Here is a 20,572-nt window from a genome sequence, read left to right on the forward strand (position 1 = left end):
TGAGGTTTGAAGTCATTTGGCTGACTTTTTGAGCCAGCAATAAACAGCTGAGGATTGATTTGAGTTGACGTACGTAATGCCTTCCCAGAATTACTCGGTAGTTACTGGATCAGCTCACCTAGGCAGACATATCATTATCATCATCATAGTCTATTTTATTTTTTCCTCCGCACCTATGGGTGTGATGAGGTGTACCATGTATGGTGCTAAATTATGTGTAAAAACTTTGGAGAAATTATGCACTATTTTATACATCATTTGCTCAGCAATGTTAAAGCTAAGCAGTTATTGTAATCTATATTTTCATTGGAGTTTGGTGTGCTGTGGTCCCGTATATACACTATATTAAGCTTTTTTTTTTTTTTTTTTTTTTTTTTTTTTTTTTTTTTTTTTTTTTGCATGTTCCCAGTTTCCTGCATTTCAGGTGACTTCATATGCTAGTTTTCATTAAGCATCATTGACTGGTAATTTCATATGCCATTTCATATTTTTGTTTTGTATTATACAGTACTTTGAGATGATACAGAAGTGCCTTACATACGGATAAATCCTCATATTTGTATTTGTGAAATGCATGCATACCTAGACTCACTGAGCTGCAGTCTTGTAGGTTTAGGTGGCTGTACTGGTTTTCTTAAATATAGTAAACTCTCAATTGTCCAACATAATTCAGCCAAGCCCTATGCCGGTTAAAGCAAAATGCCAGACGTTGCATAGTACCCCCCATCGGCTCAGTATATTCGGCGTCGAGCCTGATGTGTTACCATTTGTCTTGAACCTCTATCCTAAGAACTTCGAGTAAAAGATGAAAATTAAGCATAAGATACAATAAAATAATGATACTGGTACAGTACAGTAATACAGTGCCGGTTGGCTAACGTTTACAAGTCGTTTGATACACCTCAACGCCGGATATTACATAGAACCACCGGTTTTGTCCTGTTTTGGTGCTGGATATTGCATTAATAGAACCGAACCATCAGTGCCAGATATTGCGTTGGGCTGGATATTGTGATGATAAATAATTGAGAGTACTGTATTGGAATGGTGCCTGGTGGTCTTGTGATTAAAACATCCCATTTGCAGTGACAGCTCTATTGAGTGATCCCTAGGTGGTGAGTGGAGGTTTGTAGATAATGTAATACCACTAGAGGGAGTAGGCTGGTCTTCTGCTTTTGAATGTATTGGACTATGGCAGCCTAACCTCAGGCCCTTGCACAACAGAAGGGGTAATAATGGGATTGGCTGTTGATGGTTTTTACCCTGTTTTAATATTTCCTTTATGTTTTTCATATAATATCATCAAAATGCTATTTCCCATTAAATAGTGAGGTGGATAGTACTATGTATTACTTCCTTCACCTTCATCATTCTATCTCTGTGTCTGCCTTCCTTTCTTCCTACTTCTCCCTTTCCTTCCTGTCACTTCTTATTACTCCACTTTTCACTTCATTTGGCATTGCATGGAGTGACAAACCTCACGGTTTCATGTAACTCAGGAAACTACAATGCTAGATGGTAACCAAAATACAGGGTGAAGTGCAACCTGGTATGGTGTCCCTGCTAACCTGGTGGAGAGATGCAAGTGTGGCATCCACCTGGAAACCAAACCTCCATGCATTTCCCCACATCTCACTGTGGGTGAGGCACCTGGGATCCAGAAATAGGAAAGAGAAGCATATTCATTCATTCATTCAAAGAGAAGCATATACATTAAATAAAACTGTCAATGTTGTGCCATGGAAATAGGTCTCACATGCACCCCTTTATCAGTCAGATGTGTATAGCATTGATCATCTTCAGTATCCTAGCCTTGTTATCCCACTTGAAGATGGGCTGAGGTAGGTTCCAGAAAAATGGAGAGGTACAAAAGTGAGAGTAGTTGGCAGCATGGCGTGTGAAATGGGCCTCATGATAATTCACATTATTCTGGCCCAGGGAACCTTGGCTGTTTTTGAAAAGTCTAACCATGTGATTTTCTTTTTTTTTTTTTTTTTCATACACCTATGCACTCACTGACAATAAGTGATTGAAATGCAAACTGTGTCCATCTTAACCATTTTGGTATGATGTTTCACTGTTTAATTGAGTCTTGCTACTACCCTGTATCAGAGATTGTTTTTTATTGTAGGAAACTGTCCTAGTTGTGAAGGGGTTGATGAAACCTAAATCTAACCTCTCCAGTTCAGAAAGTCTCTCCTAAGCTGAATATCATCATACATATACAGCAGGATTAAAATTTACAAGATATTATTATACAAGAGATACCAGAGAATCTCCTAATCCTTCAAGAGCATGGACCCCTGTGTTCAGTGTCCAAGATTATATTGTTAGTAAGTCCTCATTATATTGTATGCAGCTGTTATTGCAATGATGTCCACAACAAAGTACAAGTGGAAAGGCAACCTCTGGGTCTGAGGGTCCAAGGTTTGTGTGTCCACTTCAGGGGGGGGAAGGGAAGCTGGAGAGGGACACCTTCACCTGGTGGCATTGAAATAACTAGGTGGTTCCTCTGCCCAGTTATTCAAATCTCTCGGCTCACTTCCTATTCCCCGAAAGGAAGATGGTAGACTGTAGGAGGAGGACAACCTCAGCCTGTGGTCCACTGAGTTCAACTTTATATGAGCCTGGGGCCACCACAGCATCATTATCATTCTCTCTCTCTCTCTCTCTCTCTCTCTCTCTCTCTCTCTCTCAAGCATGGTGTAAAGTAAGGTCACAACAGCAACAAGCCATTTTCCCCAGTTCATATTACATATTACCAGATGTATGAAAACATTGATAGTTTGAAACACATTCCTAACATGTAATGAGGCCTTGAAATATTTCCAGTTTGCTCAGTTTACTATGAATCTTTTCCAGGCTGTGCTTAATTCTGTATAAGCTGAGAAGACACTACTTTAATACTGTTTATTGTGTTTCCCTCTTGTGCCATAATGTTAGGGTGAACAGTGTATATGTACATAGTCTCATTTTAAAGTTAATTTTTACATTTTTTATATGATTGCTTATAATAAAAGTTTTATTAGATGAAAAGTCAATGCTTTTGCCTCTTTCCCATTACAGTATACAGTAATACAATATTTAACTTTATATTAGCCAAATAAGGTAACCCCATTGCCTAGGGATACTTAGCAGATAATCATTTTCATTCAGTCTGAAATTACCAAGTGTTAGTGTGGACCATCAGTTCAAATACTGTGGTAATATAGATGGCATGTGATGGATTTAAGTAAAAAACTGCATAGGGAATTAAAGGAGAAATGTATCTTAATCAAACTAAGATACTTAAACTGTACAATTGGTTTACACCTACCTGGCACTGACAGGCAAGCCCTTTGTACTCATTCAAGCCATGCTTTACTGGTCTTAATGGATAGGTGATTTATAGTGTGGAAGAAGAGCAATTTCATTCACAGGAAATGTAACCAGTCCCCACCCAGTGTTACGTATGCAGGTTGTCATCGTTGAGTATAACATGACTCTTTTTGGCCGAGTAGACCCATCAACTGCAGGGCTGTCCCATGCAATGAATTAGTGCTGCCTTGCAGTAGACAGCACCTCACCACAGCAAGGTGCTGGAAGAGTGTGGAGGTTTTGTTCCTGGATGGATGTTGCATTTTCATCTCTCCATCCAGTTAACATGGGTGCCAAAGTAGGCTCCACTCTTCTTATATGGTTACCAACCAGCATTGTAAATGGTTTCCTGGGTTACAGGGAACCATTGGGCTTGTCACTCATTGAAGAGCCACCTTAGAAAGTAGGCAGGGAATATATCGAGTGGATGATGGTTGCTACTGCCTACTACAGCACTAATGTACATGGGTATAGATGTAAGGGGCTTTTGAGGGGTAGGATGGAAAGATAATCCATAGGAATGGCAGTAATAGTCTGAGAGAATCTAGCCTATCTTGATATTGGATGGGGAGCTTTGAAATTTCGTGTCAGCCTTACGAGCACTGTTCATCTTTCTACTCATCCTCAGTGGTATGAGGACAAGTATACAGCATACCAGGTGTAGCAGAAGGGTGACCACTCACTGCTGAGAGTGGGTACCCAAAGCCTAGCCCTGCTACCACCGCCTCTGACACTAAATTTTTTACATCAAAGCTGTGAAAATATGGATATAAGTATGAATACTGCTGTATCCGCTGACTAGAGGTGTCCATACCTGGCACAGGGCCAGATAACTTCTCCATTCCTTCCCCCACTCCCCACCATCCTTCCCTCTCTGTCTAGAATAAGTTACCTCACTCACACTTGATGAAAATTAGGAAAGTTTATATGTTTGATACTAACTTTAAATTAAGGGAGAGAGAGAGAGAGAGAGAGAGAAAAAAAAACTTATTTTGCCCCCTCCCTCCCTTCCCCTCATATCTCTCAGCCCTTGTTTGTTGTGGAAAGAGTTACAATAGAAATCTTTGTAGTGTACTAGCAGCTCGTCAAAGGGAAGTGGCACAGCTCTTGATGGTTACTGGGGTCACTTTGCAGGAGGTGTCAGAATGCCCTCGGCTTTATTAACTAACCCTCCAGCCAGCTCGTCTGGCATCAGTGGAACAAAACAAAACCTGTTGTGATGTAGACTCAACCCCATCAGAGGCATTCATCACAACTCTTCCTTGTTCACGTGGCCAGAATGATGTATGTGTGTAAGGGGGGGGGGGAGTCAGTTGTAAGCCTCACTGTCCGCTATGACTTCAGTGCCGTGCACTGACTGACCGCCCAACTTCTGTCCCTAGCGAACCCAGGTTTACACATGCTTCTGTTCAGGTAATGCCGTGTGTGTGTGTAATTCACCGGGTCGGTTAGGATCACTTGATGGTCGTGATCGTCAGCTTTTACCCTCCTGGAAGGGAGCTGAGAGCTCATATAGTTCGATCTAAGGGCAAGGCTGTGACCTTCACACACGCACACACCCGTCCCCTTGCTCAAGGGGGACAGTAACCACCCACTTCGTCAGTGAAACTTTTCGCAACCTGAGCGAGGCGCGAACTCCCGTCCACCAGTTGGCAAGCGAGAGCGTTACCACTGAACCAGCGAGCGGTGTGTGTGTGTGTGTACATTTATTGCTCTTAATTTAACAGGTTGTCTGTGTTCACTTTGCCTGTCCGATTTGTTATCTGAGTTTTGAGATCTACCTTTGCAATGTTTATAATATAACAGAAGGCTTCAGAATACGGTGTTACAATGCAAGTTGGTAAATCTATTATAATCTGTTTCAGCTGTCTGCCAGTCGATCTATACTACTCGAGTACGTTATTTGCCGGACTTAACAAAACATGAGAACAGCAGAAGGTATGTGCTTTCTTTCCAGATTTTCAGTTGACATACTTATCTGCTTATACATGTCCAGTCCCAGAATTAATCCTTTCAATCTCTATCATCATTTATCATTCAGTTTCATTTGCACCGAATGCCTTTTTTCTCTAAAAACATTCAGTCACCTTATTTGCCTGTCATTCAGTCACCAGCCCACTTCCGGAAGAGGTCTTTCTTTTGATTAAAATATTCTGATGGTAGCCAAAAAAAAAAAAAAAAAAAAAAAAGTGCTATCGTACTGGAAACTGAATTTCTCCCACTCAGTATGATAGGCCTTTCCTAATTAAGAATAAAATAATCTGTGTGTATGTTGTATGTAATAAACTTACACAAGAGGTTAATCAATTCATAAATGTCTCAAGACTTAGTAGACATAGTTATTAGCAGGAGTGTATGATTTCCTTCCGAGTGCTACGACCTACGTGGAGGCCAGTAAGTCCTCTGGCGGAGGTTTCAGAATGTCGGAAATGACGGTAAATCCTAAACTTGGCCAACCATTCCGCTAAGTATTACGTCGGAGAGAGAGAGAGAGAGAGAGAGAGAGAGAGAGACCCGGTATTTCTCTGGGCAAAATCTCAAGTTTACAATATAGCCTATACGTACCGAATTAATAGAAATTCATGTAAACCTCCCTTTAACCAGTTCGTTGTCGCCTCTTCTTTTGGAATTTCAGCAAGCACCAAATAAATTTATTTAGCTAAGAATGAGTCGCAGTTGGTCCCATAACCTGCTCATGGTTGAGACAACTCTGGCATTCTATTGCATCAACAACAAAAGATTTTATTCTGCTGATTGTCATAGCAGCCTGAGTTATACTGTACGGGGTCGGGACAACTGTAGACGACCTTCCAGCTAGCGGCTGACGATTTTCTTAGCTAACTGTCATAGAAGCCTGTGTGTTAAACTGCTAGAGTTCCTTCATTTCTTGGCAAGATTTTCAGCCTTTTACAGCATATTTCACGTAGCTTAGTGTGAGGATTAGACAATGCAATGTCTCTACATCCTTTCCATAGCACCTCTTCGTTACTTACACCATATTTTAGTGTTAATCTGTCGCTAGAACTCAACATTCAAGAGGGATAGATGGCAGTTATGGGTCAAGTTAAAGTAAAAAAAAAAATGTATATTATATAAAACTAAACTGCAACACATCCACAACGCAATTTGGTAACTGTTTCCGGTGCCAGCCGATAGGATTTTCCGAAGGACCAGTAAGGAATTTTTGTGACCTCGCTTTTATTTTCTTTATTTTTTCTCATCTCCTTTCCATTTCCTTTCATCGTTTCTTTTTCTCTTCCTTTCTTTGTTATATTTCTTATTTTCTTTCTTCCTTCCCTCCATCCTTCATCATCATCATCGTTCTCCCTCCCTCCCTCCCCTCCCCCCCTCTCTCTCTCTCTCTCTCAAGCTTTTGATTCGTTAATTTGATCTTAAATGCCTAAATCATTTTGTACTTCTGTTGCTACACACACTCAGGTCTAGCCATTCAGTGCACACACACACACACACACACACACACACACACACACACACACACACACACACACACACACACACACACATCAACACGAAGTAGGTACAGCATAATAACCAATCACGCAAATACCAGACCTACACACCCTAAGATAATAATAATAATAATGATAATAATAATAATAATAATAATAATAATACGTAAGAGTTAAATGTTCTTTGCCAAAACAGTTATTCGTTATTTAGCCGTCACAATATTTTCTCATTCGTTATTATGCATTTCTTTCTCCATCGTCAACTGTAAGTGTTAACTGTTTATTGGCTGATTTATTAATTTCATGCGCTGGTACTGTATTACGTTTATCATCATCGTTAGCCCGCAGCTTTTATTCCCTCAAGTTGATGATGATGATGATGATGATGATGATCGTTTACATTATTATTATTTTGGAAGGAGGTAAAGAAAGTAAGGATGTGTGAAAGGGGAAATAGTAGGGGAGTGAAAGATAGGAATAATAGATTGCTGGTAGAGAAGAGAGAGAAATTGAGGAGATGGAAGGAGCACTTTGAGGATTTGTTGAATGTAGAGAGTGAGAGCAGTGTGAGTATAAGTGGTTGGGGAATGGCTGGGAGAAGAAGAGATGAGAGGAGGGAGGAAGAGATCAGTAGGTCGGAAGTAGTGGAAGCGATGAAGAAGATTAAGCTGGGAAAGGCCCCAGGAATTGATGGAGTATGTGGTGAAATGCTTAGGTATGGGGGTGAGATTGTTGTGGAGTGGATATGGAAGTTGTGTAGATTGGCTTGGGAAGAGGGAAGGGTTCCAGAGGACTGGAAATCAGGTATAATTGTTCCTCTGTACAAAGGAAAAGGGGAGAGAGAAGTATGTGGTAACCATAGGGGTATTTGCCTTCTTAGTGTGACTGGTAAAATATATGGTAGAATACTCATTGATAGGGTTAGGCATATGACAGAGGAGCTAGTTGGAGAAGAACAAGGGGGATTTAGGAAGGGAAAAGGGTGTGTAGATCAGATATTTGTTCTAAGATGTTTAGTGGAGAAGTATCTAGAGAAGGGAAGGAAAGTGTACGCTGCCTTCATGGACTTGGAGAAAGCTTATGACAGAATAGATAGGAAAGGTATGTGGAAGGTATTAAGAATATATGGAGTGGAGGGGAAATTGTTGAGTGCTGTGAAGAGTATGTACGAGGGAGCTAGGGCTACGGTGCGAGTGGATGGTGAGCTGAGTGAGTTCTTTGATCTCAATGTGGGACTGAAACAGGGGTGTGTAATGTCTCCATGGCTGTTTAATATATATATGGATGGGGTCGTAAAGGAGGTACAAGGTAGGGCAGTGGATGTGGGGGTGGCCCTAACGAATGAGGGTGAGATTTGGAAGCTTCCGGTGTTGCTGTTTGCTGATGATACAGTATTGTTGAGTGAAGATGAATGGGAGTTGCAAGGTTTGGTGAATGAATTTGGGACAGTGTGTAGGAGGAGGAAGCTGAAAGTTAATGTAAACAAAAGTAAAGTTATGGTGTTTGAGAGGAATGAAGTCACAGAGTGTGCAGTGAGGTTGGATGGTGAGGATATGGAGAATGTGAGTGCATTCAAGTACTTGGGTAGTGTGATGAGTAAGGATGGAACTTTGGGGGATGAAGTGCGTGAAAGGGTACAGCAGGGAAGGAAGGTTGTAGGCATGCTGAAAGCAGTGATGAGAAATAGGGAAGTGAGTATGGAAGTTAAGAAGTCTCTGCATGATGGTATTGTGATCCCTACCCTGACGTATGGAAGCGAGGCGTGGACCTTGCAAGAGGGGAACAAGTCAAGAGTGAGAGCAGTGGAAATGAGTTACTTGAGAGGAGCATGTGGAGTGACATGGAGGGACAGGTTGACGAATGAAGAAGTGAAGGAACGTTGTGGGGTAGATGTGGATGTGGTTGAAAAGATTAGGAGAAATACACTGAGGTGGTTTGGACATGTGGAGAGGATGGAGAGTGAAAGACTGACTAAGAGGGTGTATGTGGGTGAGGTGGAGGGAGGGAGAGGGAGGGGTAGACCGAGGATGAGGTGGAGGGATGGAGTTGAGAGGTATATGAGGGAGGGGGGGGTGAGTTGGGGGGAGGGGAGTCAAATGGTGGGTGACAGAGTGACTTGGAGGCATTTTGTCTGCGGCCACCCTTTGCGGGATTAGGGCGTCGGGCTATAGATAGATAGATAGATTATCATTATTATTATGTATATTATTCTTATTCCATCTACTACAACTAACTTAATGGTGAAAGAAAGATGATCTGTTACTGCCGCTGCTACTACTACTACCAAAACTACTACTACCATTTCCCCTATCATTAATACTACCAGTGAACTTTAACCTCATTCCATTAACATTTCCGTTACTCATTAAAAAGCTGTTAAAATCCTGACGCAAGTTCCTTTCCCCTTAACATGCCCTAGTTTCTGTTGAGGATATGCTTTATATTATTTCTTGAGGCTAGTGAACTGTGTGTGTGTGTGTGTGTGTGTGTGTGTGTGTGTGTGTCTGTTGGGGGTACGGTCCAGTCAGCGTTATCAATGTCTATCCTGCATCATTCATTCATTTCCTACTCCCACTACCACACCAGCAGACTGAGCCGTCCCTACAATACCTAAGGATTTCTAGAGAAGTGTTATTTGTGGACTACCCTATTTTTCACTTCATCTACTTCTCATTTTCCTCTGCTGGCAAATATTCCTAAGCTGAGAGAGGCTTGGTATGTTTCTCTGCCTAATATTTCGTCTCTTCATTTCTCAGCCTAATATATCACCTACCGGTAATAATTTCTCTGCCTAATATTTCACCATTTCATTTCTCTGCCTAGTATTTCACCTTCATTTCTCTACCTAATATTTCACCTCTTCATTTCTCTGCCTAATATTTCACAGCTTCATTTCTCTGCCTAATGTATCGCCTCTTCATTTCCCTGCCTAATATTTCACCTTTTCATTTCTCTGTCTAATAGTTCACCTCGTCTACGCGTCACTTCCCTCTGCTGGCAAATATTCAAAAGCTGATCGAGACTTGGTATATTTCTCTGCGTAATATTTCACCTCTTCTACTTTTCACTTTCGTCTACTGGCTAATATCCATAAGATGTGAGAGGCTAGGTATATTTATCTGCCTAATATTTCACCTCTTCTTCTTGTCACCTCCCCCTACCGGCTTATATTTCTAAGCTGAGAGAGGCTTGGTATGTTTCTCTGCTTAACATTTCCCCTCTTCAGCTTGTCACTTTTCTCTGTTGGCCAAAATTTCTTAGCTGGGTGAGGCTTGGTACGTTTCTCCGCCTAATATTTCGCGTCTTTTACTTGTTACTTTCCTCCTTTGGCAAGTATTCATAGGCTAAGAGAGGCTTGTGTTTCTCTGCCTAATATTTCATCTCTTCTCAATGTCCTCACCTGGCTAATGTAATTTCTAAACTGAGTGAGGCTTGATATGTTTCTTTGTCCAATGCTTCACTTCTCACTTTCCTTGCTGGCTAGTGTTCCTAATGTGGGAAAAAATTGATATTTTTCTCTCCCGTTCAAAGGAAGAAAGGAAGAGGTGAAAGAAACGAAGGAGGAAGGGAAAGGAAGGAAAGGTGAAAATTGAAAGGTGAAATAAATGAAGGATGAAAATTATGAAGAAAAGAGAGTAGTGATATAAGACGGAGAATGACAGAAGGAATGAATTAGATTTATGAATGAAGGTGTGAAAGAAAGGAAGGAAAGGGGTCGTGAATTAATAAAGGAAGGAAAGATTGAAGGAAAGCGAAAGAAGGAAGGAATTAAGTGAATGAATGAAAGTAGGAGGGATGACAATAAGGAAAGAAGGAAGAAGACGTAAATGAAGGAAGGAAGGAAAGAGGTGGAAGAAAGGAAGGAAGGAGACGTGCAGATGGAAAGGAAGGATGAAGGAAAGGAAGGCTGGATTAATGAAGGAAGTGGTGTGACCCTCCCTGACCCATGGAGACAAAAGTTAACACGAGAAGGCAAAGTGTTGCAGATGGAGAGAGTGAAGGAAGGGAGGGAGGAAGGAAGGGAGTGAAGGAGGGGAGGGGAAGAGAGATGGGAGAGAAGGAAGTAAGAGGATGAAGGACGGGAGGAAAAGAAAGAAAGGAAGGGAGGAAAGGGAGGAAGGGAAGATGGGAGTGAAGGAAGGGAGGGGAGAGAATGAAGGATCTGTTTTGAGAGGGGGAGGGAAAGGGAGTGAAGGAGAAAGAAGGAAGAGAACGGGAAGGCAAGGTATTGGAGTGGGAGGGAGGGAGGGCAGAGGAGAGGGGAGTGGAGGGGAAGGTGGCATGAGTGTCGTGGAACAAGAATGTAAAGTGGTAGGAGGGAGGAGAAGAGGAAGGGAGGGGAAAGGAGAGGAGGGGAGGAAGGAATGAGAGAGGAAAGGAGTGGAGGGAGAGGACTGAGGAGGGGGGATGGGGAGGAAGGGGAGGAGAAAAGCAATGTGGAGGAGAGGGAGGGAGGGAGAGAAAAATGATCCCCAAACCAGTTCTGCCTGTGTGTCCTTCATGCAATGGCCGCGAGACGTAATCATTGTCTTTGTCCAGCCACACAGCCCTTTTATGGCTTTAATGAGGCCACTGTTATTTATTATGATCTTTATATTATCTTACATTACAGCCATGTCTCTAATGCTGCGTACCCTTCATTCATTTTAGAGTGTAACAATTATGAACGCGCGAAGTATTACAACCAACTTTCTTTTCACAGTTGTTGTTGTTGTTGTTGTTGTTATTGTTGTTGCTGGTGTTGTGAACTACGGTAACCTCGATTTGAGTGAACAGATCCATGGACCACAGGTAAGCAGCTGCTTCTGTGGGGCCGTCCTATGGGTACTGTACAGCACATACTAGTACACGGTGTAGGGATCCGGCGCCCCCTTGTGGTAGACAACGCCTCACTAAGATCAGACCAGGGTCCTTCCTACGGCGAGGTGCAGGGAAGTATGGGGAGGTTCGGCTCCCTGGTGGATGCCACTGCTGCGCCACCCAAGGTGTGCAGCGCACCAGGTATAGGCTCCCCTTCAGTTCCTCTTTTCATAGTAAAGGAACGATTCGAATATTGAATGCATCAGAGAGATTAAAAAAAAAAAGAAAAAGAAGAAGGCCGACACATTCAGCCAAAATATAGCTATGTCAAATATATGTTAGTTATATCTATCAATGTCTTCAGACAATAATGCTATGTGTTGTTTCTATATCTAGCAGTGGAAGCAGATACGATGGTTTCAAATTCTAACCCTCACCGTAAGTCGACCGTAGACGTTGACACATCGTGGCATCTCATTCATCCAACACACCCCGTCACCTTCACGCCTGGGATCCCAGACGGCTCTCGTATTTCATGTTTTTGCTCGGTTATCAAGCACAGAATCGCTTTTGTTTGTGCCTAACCTAAAACCTAGATGTATAATGTATGTTTGTTATGCAGTCGAATGGGTGGAAAATCTGGTAGAAGTATAATACGTGAAGAAATGGAGGCACGCCATTCATGTAGCCAGCCAATCCCGTCACCCTCACCGCTAGAGGTCGCGAACGGGTCTCTTATTTCTTGTTTTTGGCGTGTTTGTCAAGCACATAATCATTAATATTTATGCTTGACCTTAAATCTAGATGCATAATCGATCTGTAAGCTTACAGTCGGTTGGGAAGAGATGCTGGTAGGAGAACTACAAGAGGAAAATGCAACTAGGTGAAGGGTCTGATATTTCTTGATTTGCGTCATTGCGAGGCTCAGAATCGCTAATCTCTGTAACAAACCTTCAACCTACAGTAGATGCATTATGACAGTGTGTGCTTGCAGTCTGCTTGGTAGAAATGATGGTAGGAGAATTATTAGAGCAAAAGTAGGCAACGTAAACGAACGTATCTCCTATAGCCTGCCTTTCTACCTTTTTCGTGCACAGAATCGTTAATGATTGTGCCTGGCCTTAAACCTAGAGCCTTAATGACAGTGTTTGCACGCATTCGACTGGGCAGAGATGCTGACAGGAGAATTACAGGATGAAAAGAAGGGTATGTAACTGAGTCCGGGTATGAGTGGCTCGGGGACCGCATTCCGGTAGGCCCAGGAGACCTTGCGCCTCCTTTGCGATTGATATTGCTTATTACATCTTACTAATTTACAGTATATTACGTATGTGTTACACATCAACAGGATGCATGACAAACTTGAATATACTGAGGCACTAGATACAGAACTACAGTGTTAAAGGATTCAAGGAAGAGGTTCTGTAAAGATGCTCCGATGGTGATGAGAATACGGCCATGGTGAATGGTTGGACTGAGTGGATAACCACCAGGGTTGCCAGTGAAGCGCTTTTGGCACCGAATCTAGAGGCAGTAACTCTTCTACGGTAGCTGGAGTTCAGGAATGATATTATAGGTATTAGGACATTTTTTCCTAACGATATTGTGTGTGTGTGTATGTGTGTGTGTGTGTGTGTTTTGTCACACCCACAGGGTTGGCTAAATATAGCGCTTGTCTCTGACTGTGTCACTCCCTCCCTCATTCACTGAGTTAGTTACTGTACTTTGTGTGCCACCCAAAACCGTTAGGCACGTCTAGTTTTCCGTCGAGGAACACGAATTTTTGCACAGTGGTAGTTTCACTGGCGCCAGGTTATAAGCAAGGCGGGGTCACTGAGGGCCGTATCCCACAATGGGGGCGGCCCTCTGTGGTCCCCGACCAAGTCGTTATGCACGGCCACAGTTTCTAACCGAAGGACAGGAAATTTTGACCTGACAGATTTTCATCCCGGCCACGTTTTGGGAAGGGTAGAACCATCAAGGGTTACTCCTCATGGAGGGGGCGCGGCTCCCGGTGGTACCGGCAAAGCCATTATGCACGAAATTTTGTAAATTGGTGGGCGTTTGTCCCGGCCACGTTTCAGGCAGGGTGGGACCCTTGACAACCCTCGCCCCTTACCCATCAGGAATGGAGCAAAAATGAAGTCCTCGTAGTGAAGGGATTAGGGGCAGTGGTGGTGACATCAGTGTTGCTTATGGAAGCACATTTTGAGAACAAAGATAACTACGTTGGTGACTTCGGCATGGCATGTATCTCCGTCAGAGCCGCATCAAGCACTTGGAAAAGGGGGGGGGGGGGATTATTTGCGGAATCACCACGCTTTTGAATTCATGCTGGCCCGTTACCAAATTCCTCAGAATTTATCACCAAATCTTTCTTTTCACATAAATCATTCTTTGAAAACATTTATGTAAGATGTTTATTACACGCATTTTGGTAAATAACATTGTTCCTTTATCATAAGTAATTTTGGGTCTGCCGAAAATGGGGGGAAGGGGTCAGTGTACACCCCTCACGCCTGCCCTTCAAATCCTTCCCTGTTTCAGTAATCCTCTCTGATATCGGTACACTCAGTTTTATTTAGGATGCCACCAACTGATATAATTAACTAAGAGAAATCTTAGCATTCTTTTACCACTCTCAGGCTCCTGTGACCCGCTTTCAATGCAGAAAATCGTCTGGTATCAATCAGAATTAAGTATAATAGTTGATGTGACTATGACAGGGATAATGGAGACAGTAGTAACACTCTCAGGCTCCTCTGATCAGCCTTCAACTGAATAAAATCGTATGGTGTTAATTAGAAATAGAGGAAAGAATCAGTGTTAAAGCAGCACATTTTGACAGCAATTAAACACAGTGGCACTTGTGACTGCTGTCTAGCAACTATTTCGTGTAAATCTAATGCTTTCTCTTATACTGACAGATTTACGAGTTTTATTGAGACTAAAACCAGATAATTTCACCCACTCGAAAGGTAACGTAAGGTTGCGCATTTTGACAGCAGTCATAGCGACATGGATGACTCGGGCTTGTTGGTAGCCATGAAAACTGCATACCCGCGCGCATTCGCTCACCACTTGGCAACCCTCACAGCCAGGCAACCCACCTAGACTAAGCTAGACGGGTGCCTGCTGTCCCTCTCTTCAGTCTGCACAGGATCCTGGTAAAGGGTGGAGGACAACCGCCATTCTGCTAAGTTTGTACTGAACGGGGAAAGCGCGCGGGAGGCTTGTTAGAAATTTTCTCTCCCCAAATCGAGTTCGCGAATAGTTTTTTAAGAAATACAATTACCTGTGAAGGTGGAATATAACCCTTGTCAACTTGTGCACACTGAAATACTTTTTGCCTGATATTTACATAGCTTAGAACTTGTTTTGCGAGGAAATAAAAATCCAAATAGAGGCAAAAAAAACTCAGATAGCCCTACTGAGTGAATAGCTTTTGAAACCGGACTAAGAAGCAACCATGGGCAACGTCAACTGCTCCTGCTGTAAGGAATCGGGGTGTTTTGATTGGATGTACAAGAAAAAACCCAATCTACCCCCGAAAGTCGACGAGCCTATGGACCGTCCCAAACCTGTTCCACCTGTTTTCGGCGAAAATGATGGTAAGTAGGATTTGACAAGGGTGTTGGCGATTCACCTTAACTCCTTCAATCAGAGGATGTATTTTGTAGTTTGGGTTTGCTACTGTCAGACCAAAAGAAAAAATAAAAATCAGTCGGACCTCCCAAAATTAAACCCATGCTCCGTTCAAGGCCAGCTTCACCTGTTTACGGCGGCATCAATGGTTTGAAGGATCTGGGAAGGATTTGTTTGAAGTTAACGTTTTTATTACAGAGTTCGTGGGAATTTATGGAGCAGGGGGCATAGGTTCGTGATTTCTTTCACCGACAGCTTACGTGGGCCGACTGTTTTATTTAAAGCTTCGTTTTATGGCGTGTCGAAGAGGATGTTGAACTCGAGGCAGGACTCTAGTGGTTTGTCTTGTGGAAATTCTCGTCAGGTTTTTACGATTCAGCAGTTTCATAAATTTCCATTCTGTCGTCCCTGCTCTGTTTTGTTGATTTCAAGTCACTGTGGTCCCTTGTTATATCGTCCCTAGTCATTCCGGCCTCTCATCCTGGCCCCCCACCCAAGTCATTCCGGCCTCACCTAATCTAACCTAACCTAACACTCTCGTAGGAGACATTTCTGTACTAGACTATCAGGGAGGCCAGAGTAACTAGGGCTGATAAAACTAGGAGCCGGAGTGACTAGGGACGGAAGAGCCAGGGGCCGGAGTGACTTGTTTCCATTTTGTATGCATGGAAGAGTTTGTGTTCGGAGATTTATTTGTCTTTTCATTACACAATAAGTGGAGCATGAGATTCTGTTGAGGATGGAAAATCTGTTTTGTTTGCATACACTTCCGAGTCTTTTCATTCACTATTTCACGATTGGGACAAATCTTGTATTATATTAGAGGTAATGTTAGATTTTTTTTTTTTTTTTTTATTGAGACATAGCGGCTTGTGAGCGTTAGACTACCATTGGTTTATTTCTCACATAAAGCAGTTCAGGGGAGAGTGAGGCTGGTCACCCTTGCCGCCTCTCTTCAGTTGCGAGCTGCAAACTTAGCTAATTTCGGTAACGGTAGACAATTACAGATCAGGAAAATCCCACGAGCATTGTAGGCAAAAAAAACTATGATGACGAGCATTTAGAGTGACTAAGAACTTTTAAATTCCAGTTAACACCAGATGATTAAATTCACATCATTCAAGACCACCGCATCTAAAAAGTTAAATGTCGGGACTGAGTAGCCTAGCCCCGGGTCCTTACGCTCCTGATGGGGCAAGAAAGGATTGGATGATGGAAATATAGAACATCAGACTTTAACTGATTCACAAGAGGCTGTTTTAACGAGTACGCTATCTTAAATGTAAACAGAGTCTCGTAAATGGGGAACAGGCTGCACCGACGTTAATTAAGACTTGTTTTGTTTTCCACTAATAGAACTGGGCTACTCACAGGACATGAATATTATGTCGTGGTTACATGAAATTTAGTGAGGCTGAGTTATGAGGTAGGAATGAGTCTCCTTGGTTAACGAAAGGCCTTTCACATTAACTTAGCCCTGATTTTTCTTCTTTTCCAGCTTATTTCGCGAAGCTCAATGGCAGGGTAAGACAGGACTTAGGCTGTACATCCTTGCCATAGCACTTATGACTAGCTCTGTATTCCAGCCTTAATCTATTGCGACAATTTAACATTCAGGATGGAGAGATGGTAATTTTAAGCCAAGTTAATGTCAGAAGAATGTAGTCATATCGGGCCTCCTGTCTGAGTACACTTGGCCATCATCTGAGCTGAATGAGCTTAGGAATCTCCCTAAGGTGAAAGGAGAGAAGTATTGATGTGGAAGTGGAAAAGCTTTAATTCCTTCAGTCAGATAAATTTTCTTATTCGAACTGTGCTGTTTCAAGATACTTCATAAGCCGCAGAATACACTGCTGGAGAGGGACGCCTTCATGTGGTGGCACTGATATGCGTGCATCTGTCTGGTTATACAAGTATCCCTCAAATCTCTCCCTACCTCCCAAAAAGGGAATAATAGACCGCTGGAGAATGGCAGCTTTAGCCCGGAGGCTACTGGGTTCAATGTCACATGATCTTGGGGTTGCTCTTTGCTGCTACTACTACTACTGCTACTACTACTACTACTACTACTATTACTACTACTACTATTATTATTATTATTATTATTATTGTTATTACTTATTGCCGTAGTACTACTATACTACAATTGCACCACAACTACTACTACTACTACTGCTACTAGAATACACCTTAGAGTGGTTAGTAAAAGCATGAACGAAATTAAGATAAAGCGCCATAATTATTATTGGGACGAGAACAATGCGCAGAAATCTGTTATGTGTTGAGGTGGGCGGGGTGCGTGTGTGGTGCCTGCCAAGACCTAGCCACGCCTAGCTCATTTCCACCCACTCCTAGCTCCTTCCCACCCACGCTTAGCTGTTTTCCACCCACTCCTAGCCAGGGTTGGCACTGATTAAATCAGATTAATTTAATCATATGATTAAATAAATGATTTTTTTGCTTAAACAAAAATCATTTTTTTTTTTCCAAAAGTTAACAAATATAAAATCTGAAGGTTAATAAAAATTGTGTATAACTTTGTGTTGGCATTCATTTATTCAGATACTTAAGCACTGAGTTAGCAGATTTTGGAGAATGGTGCCATTAGAAATTGCCACACTGTATGACAGAAAAAATATTTTTACATTTGTGTAACTAAGTATTGACATTATCTGTACATCTGAAATGATGAGCCATAATTAAAAAACCAAAGCCATAAGACTAAGTAGGCTGTGCTTGGTCACTTAAGGCCATGTCATAAGAATATCAGCTTAAGACTTTTCTGTGTGTTAATAAAATCAGCTTTGGAATATGCTGTCTTGATTACCACTGGCAACTCAGCCTTAACCAGTAGTGTACAGACAGGACTTGAACAGGTATGTATCTAGATTCTGGGCAGTGGCTTTCAGCCTGAACCATCAGTGGATAGACAGGACATGAAGTTAACAGTGTTCAGTATACTGATTTTGAAATATTAGCTGTATAATAAACAGAAAAATCAAGTAAAATAGAATAAATCGCATAAATGAAAAATATTGATTTTTTTTTTATTTTTGATTTAAAAAATCACTAACCCTGCTCCTAGCTCATTTACACCCACTCCTAACACATTTCCACCCATTCCTAACTCATTTCCACCCATTCCAGGCTCATTTCCACCCATTCCAGGCTCATTTCCACCCACTCCTAGCTCATTTCCACCCACTCCTAGCTCATTTCCACCCATTCTTGGCTCATTTCCACCCATTCTTAGCTCATTTCCACCCATTTCTAGCTCTTTTCCACCCATTCCTAGCTCTTTTCCACCCACTCCTAGCTAATTTCCACCTATTCGTAGCTCATTTCCACCCATTCGTAGCTCATTTCCACCCACGCTTAGCTGATTTCCACCCATTCCTAGCTCATTTCCACCCATTCCTAGCTCATTTCCACTCCTTCCTAGTATTTGCATAGCCACTCCTAGCAGTCCTATAGCCAGATTAGATTATTAGCCACATGTTTAAAATCCTAGCCACGTTACTCTTTTTTTCCGCTGAGACGTTTCCCAGCCCCACCAAGCAATTTCTCGGTCCTAGCAGTTCCTAGAAATGCCTAGCAAATTTCCGGCAACACAGCAGATTCTTAGCAACTTCAAATAAATTTCTTGTCAAAGCTTGGGGATTCTTAGCAGATTCTTAGCCACGCCTAGCAGAATCATAGCAACGCCCAGTAGATTCTTAGCAACGCCTAGCAGATTCTTAGCCACGCATAGCAGATTCTTAGCCACGCATAGCAGATTCTTAGCAACGCCTAGCAGATTCATAGCAGTGTCTAGCGGCTTGTCATGCCGTAATGCTTCCTAGCCACACCTAGCCGCTGCTTTTTATATCTAAGCTAGTCACTTCCCAGCCGCGCCTTGCAGTATGGCCTCACACTACACTAACACACACACACACACACACACACACACACACACACACACACACACACACACACACACACACACACACTCTTACGTATGACATTCTCATATCTGACATTCTCGCATATCTGACATTTTCACACATCGTAACTCACACACACAGCCAAATGCACTCACAAATAACCACACACACACACACACACACACACACACACACACACACACACACACACACACACACACACACCGAACTTGATCTTGACATTGGAATTCTTGACATAACTTTGACTCAACCGGTTCCAGTTTTTGTTCGGCTCCGGGTACAAGAAAACACTTATATATGCACCAAATTCGGCAATCAGGTGATGGACGTAGACGGAGACATTGATTTTGTATTTGATAGTATTTTTTCTTTTTTGTACTTTATTACTACCCCCACTTTAGTAACAAATTTGATCGTATTTTGCGTGAGTTGCCAAGGGAGGTTTGTAGAGTCGAGAACCGTTTATAAACCTTCTTACGCCACTTCACTGATGCTGCGCAAGATGAGGAATTCCAGCAAGTTTGTTTTATTTATATAATTATCATTTTTGAAGGGCGGTTGATATATACAGTAACTTACATTATTAATTTTAAACTCCCTGGAGCAATGTCCAGTTTTCGACAATTTTCTTCTGTTAAAATGAAAGAGTTGACGAGTGAGTTAATTATGAGCTTGGAAAACGTCTGCTTTGCCAACTCCCTCATTTTCGTAGGACTTGCTTTGAGATTAATAAAATAGTCTGACGTGACGTGAAATATAAGTATTCGAACTGTAAGGGGGCTAATGGCGAAAATATGAAGACTCAAGCTATGAATCTCTCCCCAAAGAAACGTCTGCTAACGATAAGCGGAATAAAACACTCGGTTTGTCCCGACCGTGAGTGAATTCCTTAATATTTCTGCGTTGCCAGTTACGGTTTGCAAAATTTCGTCGCTATTATTCTAGCTCAGTAAAAATGTGTGGGTTTAGTGTTTCGGCGGGGCACAAATAGCTTGGACCCTGCACCCCCGCCAAGCCTGACAGATCAGACACAAGGCTGCTGCTGCTGAACACTGCGAGGTCAGACTTAGTGCAGTAAATCAGATCACCAGATACGGAGAAAAGAGGGAATATTGCCGAAGTGTTGGCTATTTCGGAATCGCACACAGCTTTCTCTCTGCGTAACCAATTCTAAACCAAATTTAAGCCAGACAGCCAGAATTTGCCCTAACAAACTAGGTGTTACATGTTCACTTATTCAACCTAACGTGAACAAATTAACCTAACTCAACTCAACCCAACCCATCCCACCATCCCGTCATCCCGTCCCATCCCATCTCAACCCAGTCCAACCTCACTCATCCCATCCCATCTGAA

The 20,572-nt window shown here is 42.3% G+C and overlaps 1 protein-coding gene across 1 annotated transcript in view; it reads left to right on the top strand.

The window, feature by feature from the left end:
- Positions 1 to 14,790: 14,790 nt before the first annotated feature.
- Positions 14,791 to 20,572, top strand: part of Tg (Transglutaminase) — a 44,369-nt gene continuing 38,587 nt past the window's right edge. The window contains exon 1 of the mRNA XM_080277391.1: positions 14,791 to 15,238. Coding sequence (XP_080133517.1) covers positions 15,097 to 15,238 — 142 coding nt within the window. The 5' untranslated portion in view covers positions 14,791 to 15,096. The remainder of the gene's footprint in view (positions 15,239 to 20,572) is intronic.

The sequence above is a fragment of the Coenobita brevimanus genome, chromosome 69, assembly GCF_032717465.1.
Source record: "Coenobita brevimanus isolate Jiangsu-jjx chromosome 69, ASM3271746v2, whole genome shotgun sequence".
In the NCBI taxonomy this organism is placed as follows: domain Eukaryota; kingdom Metazoa; phylum Arthropoda; class Malacostraca; order Decapoda; family Coenobitidae; genus Coenobita; species Coenobita brevimanus.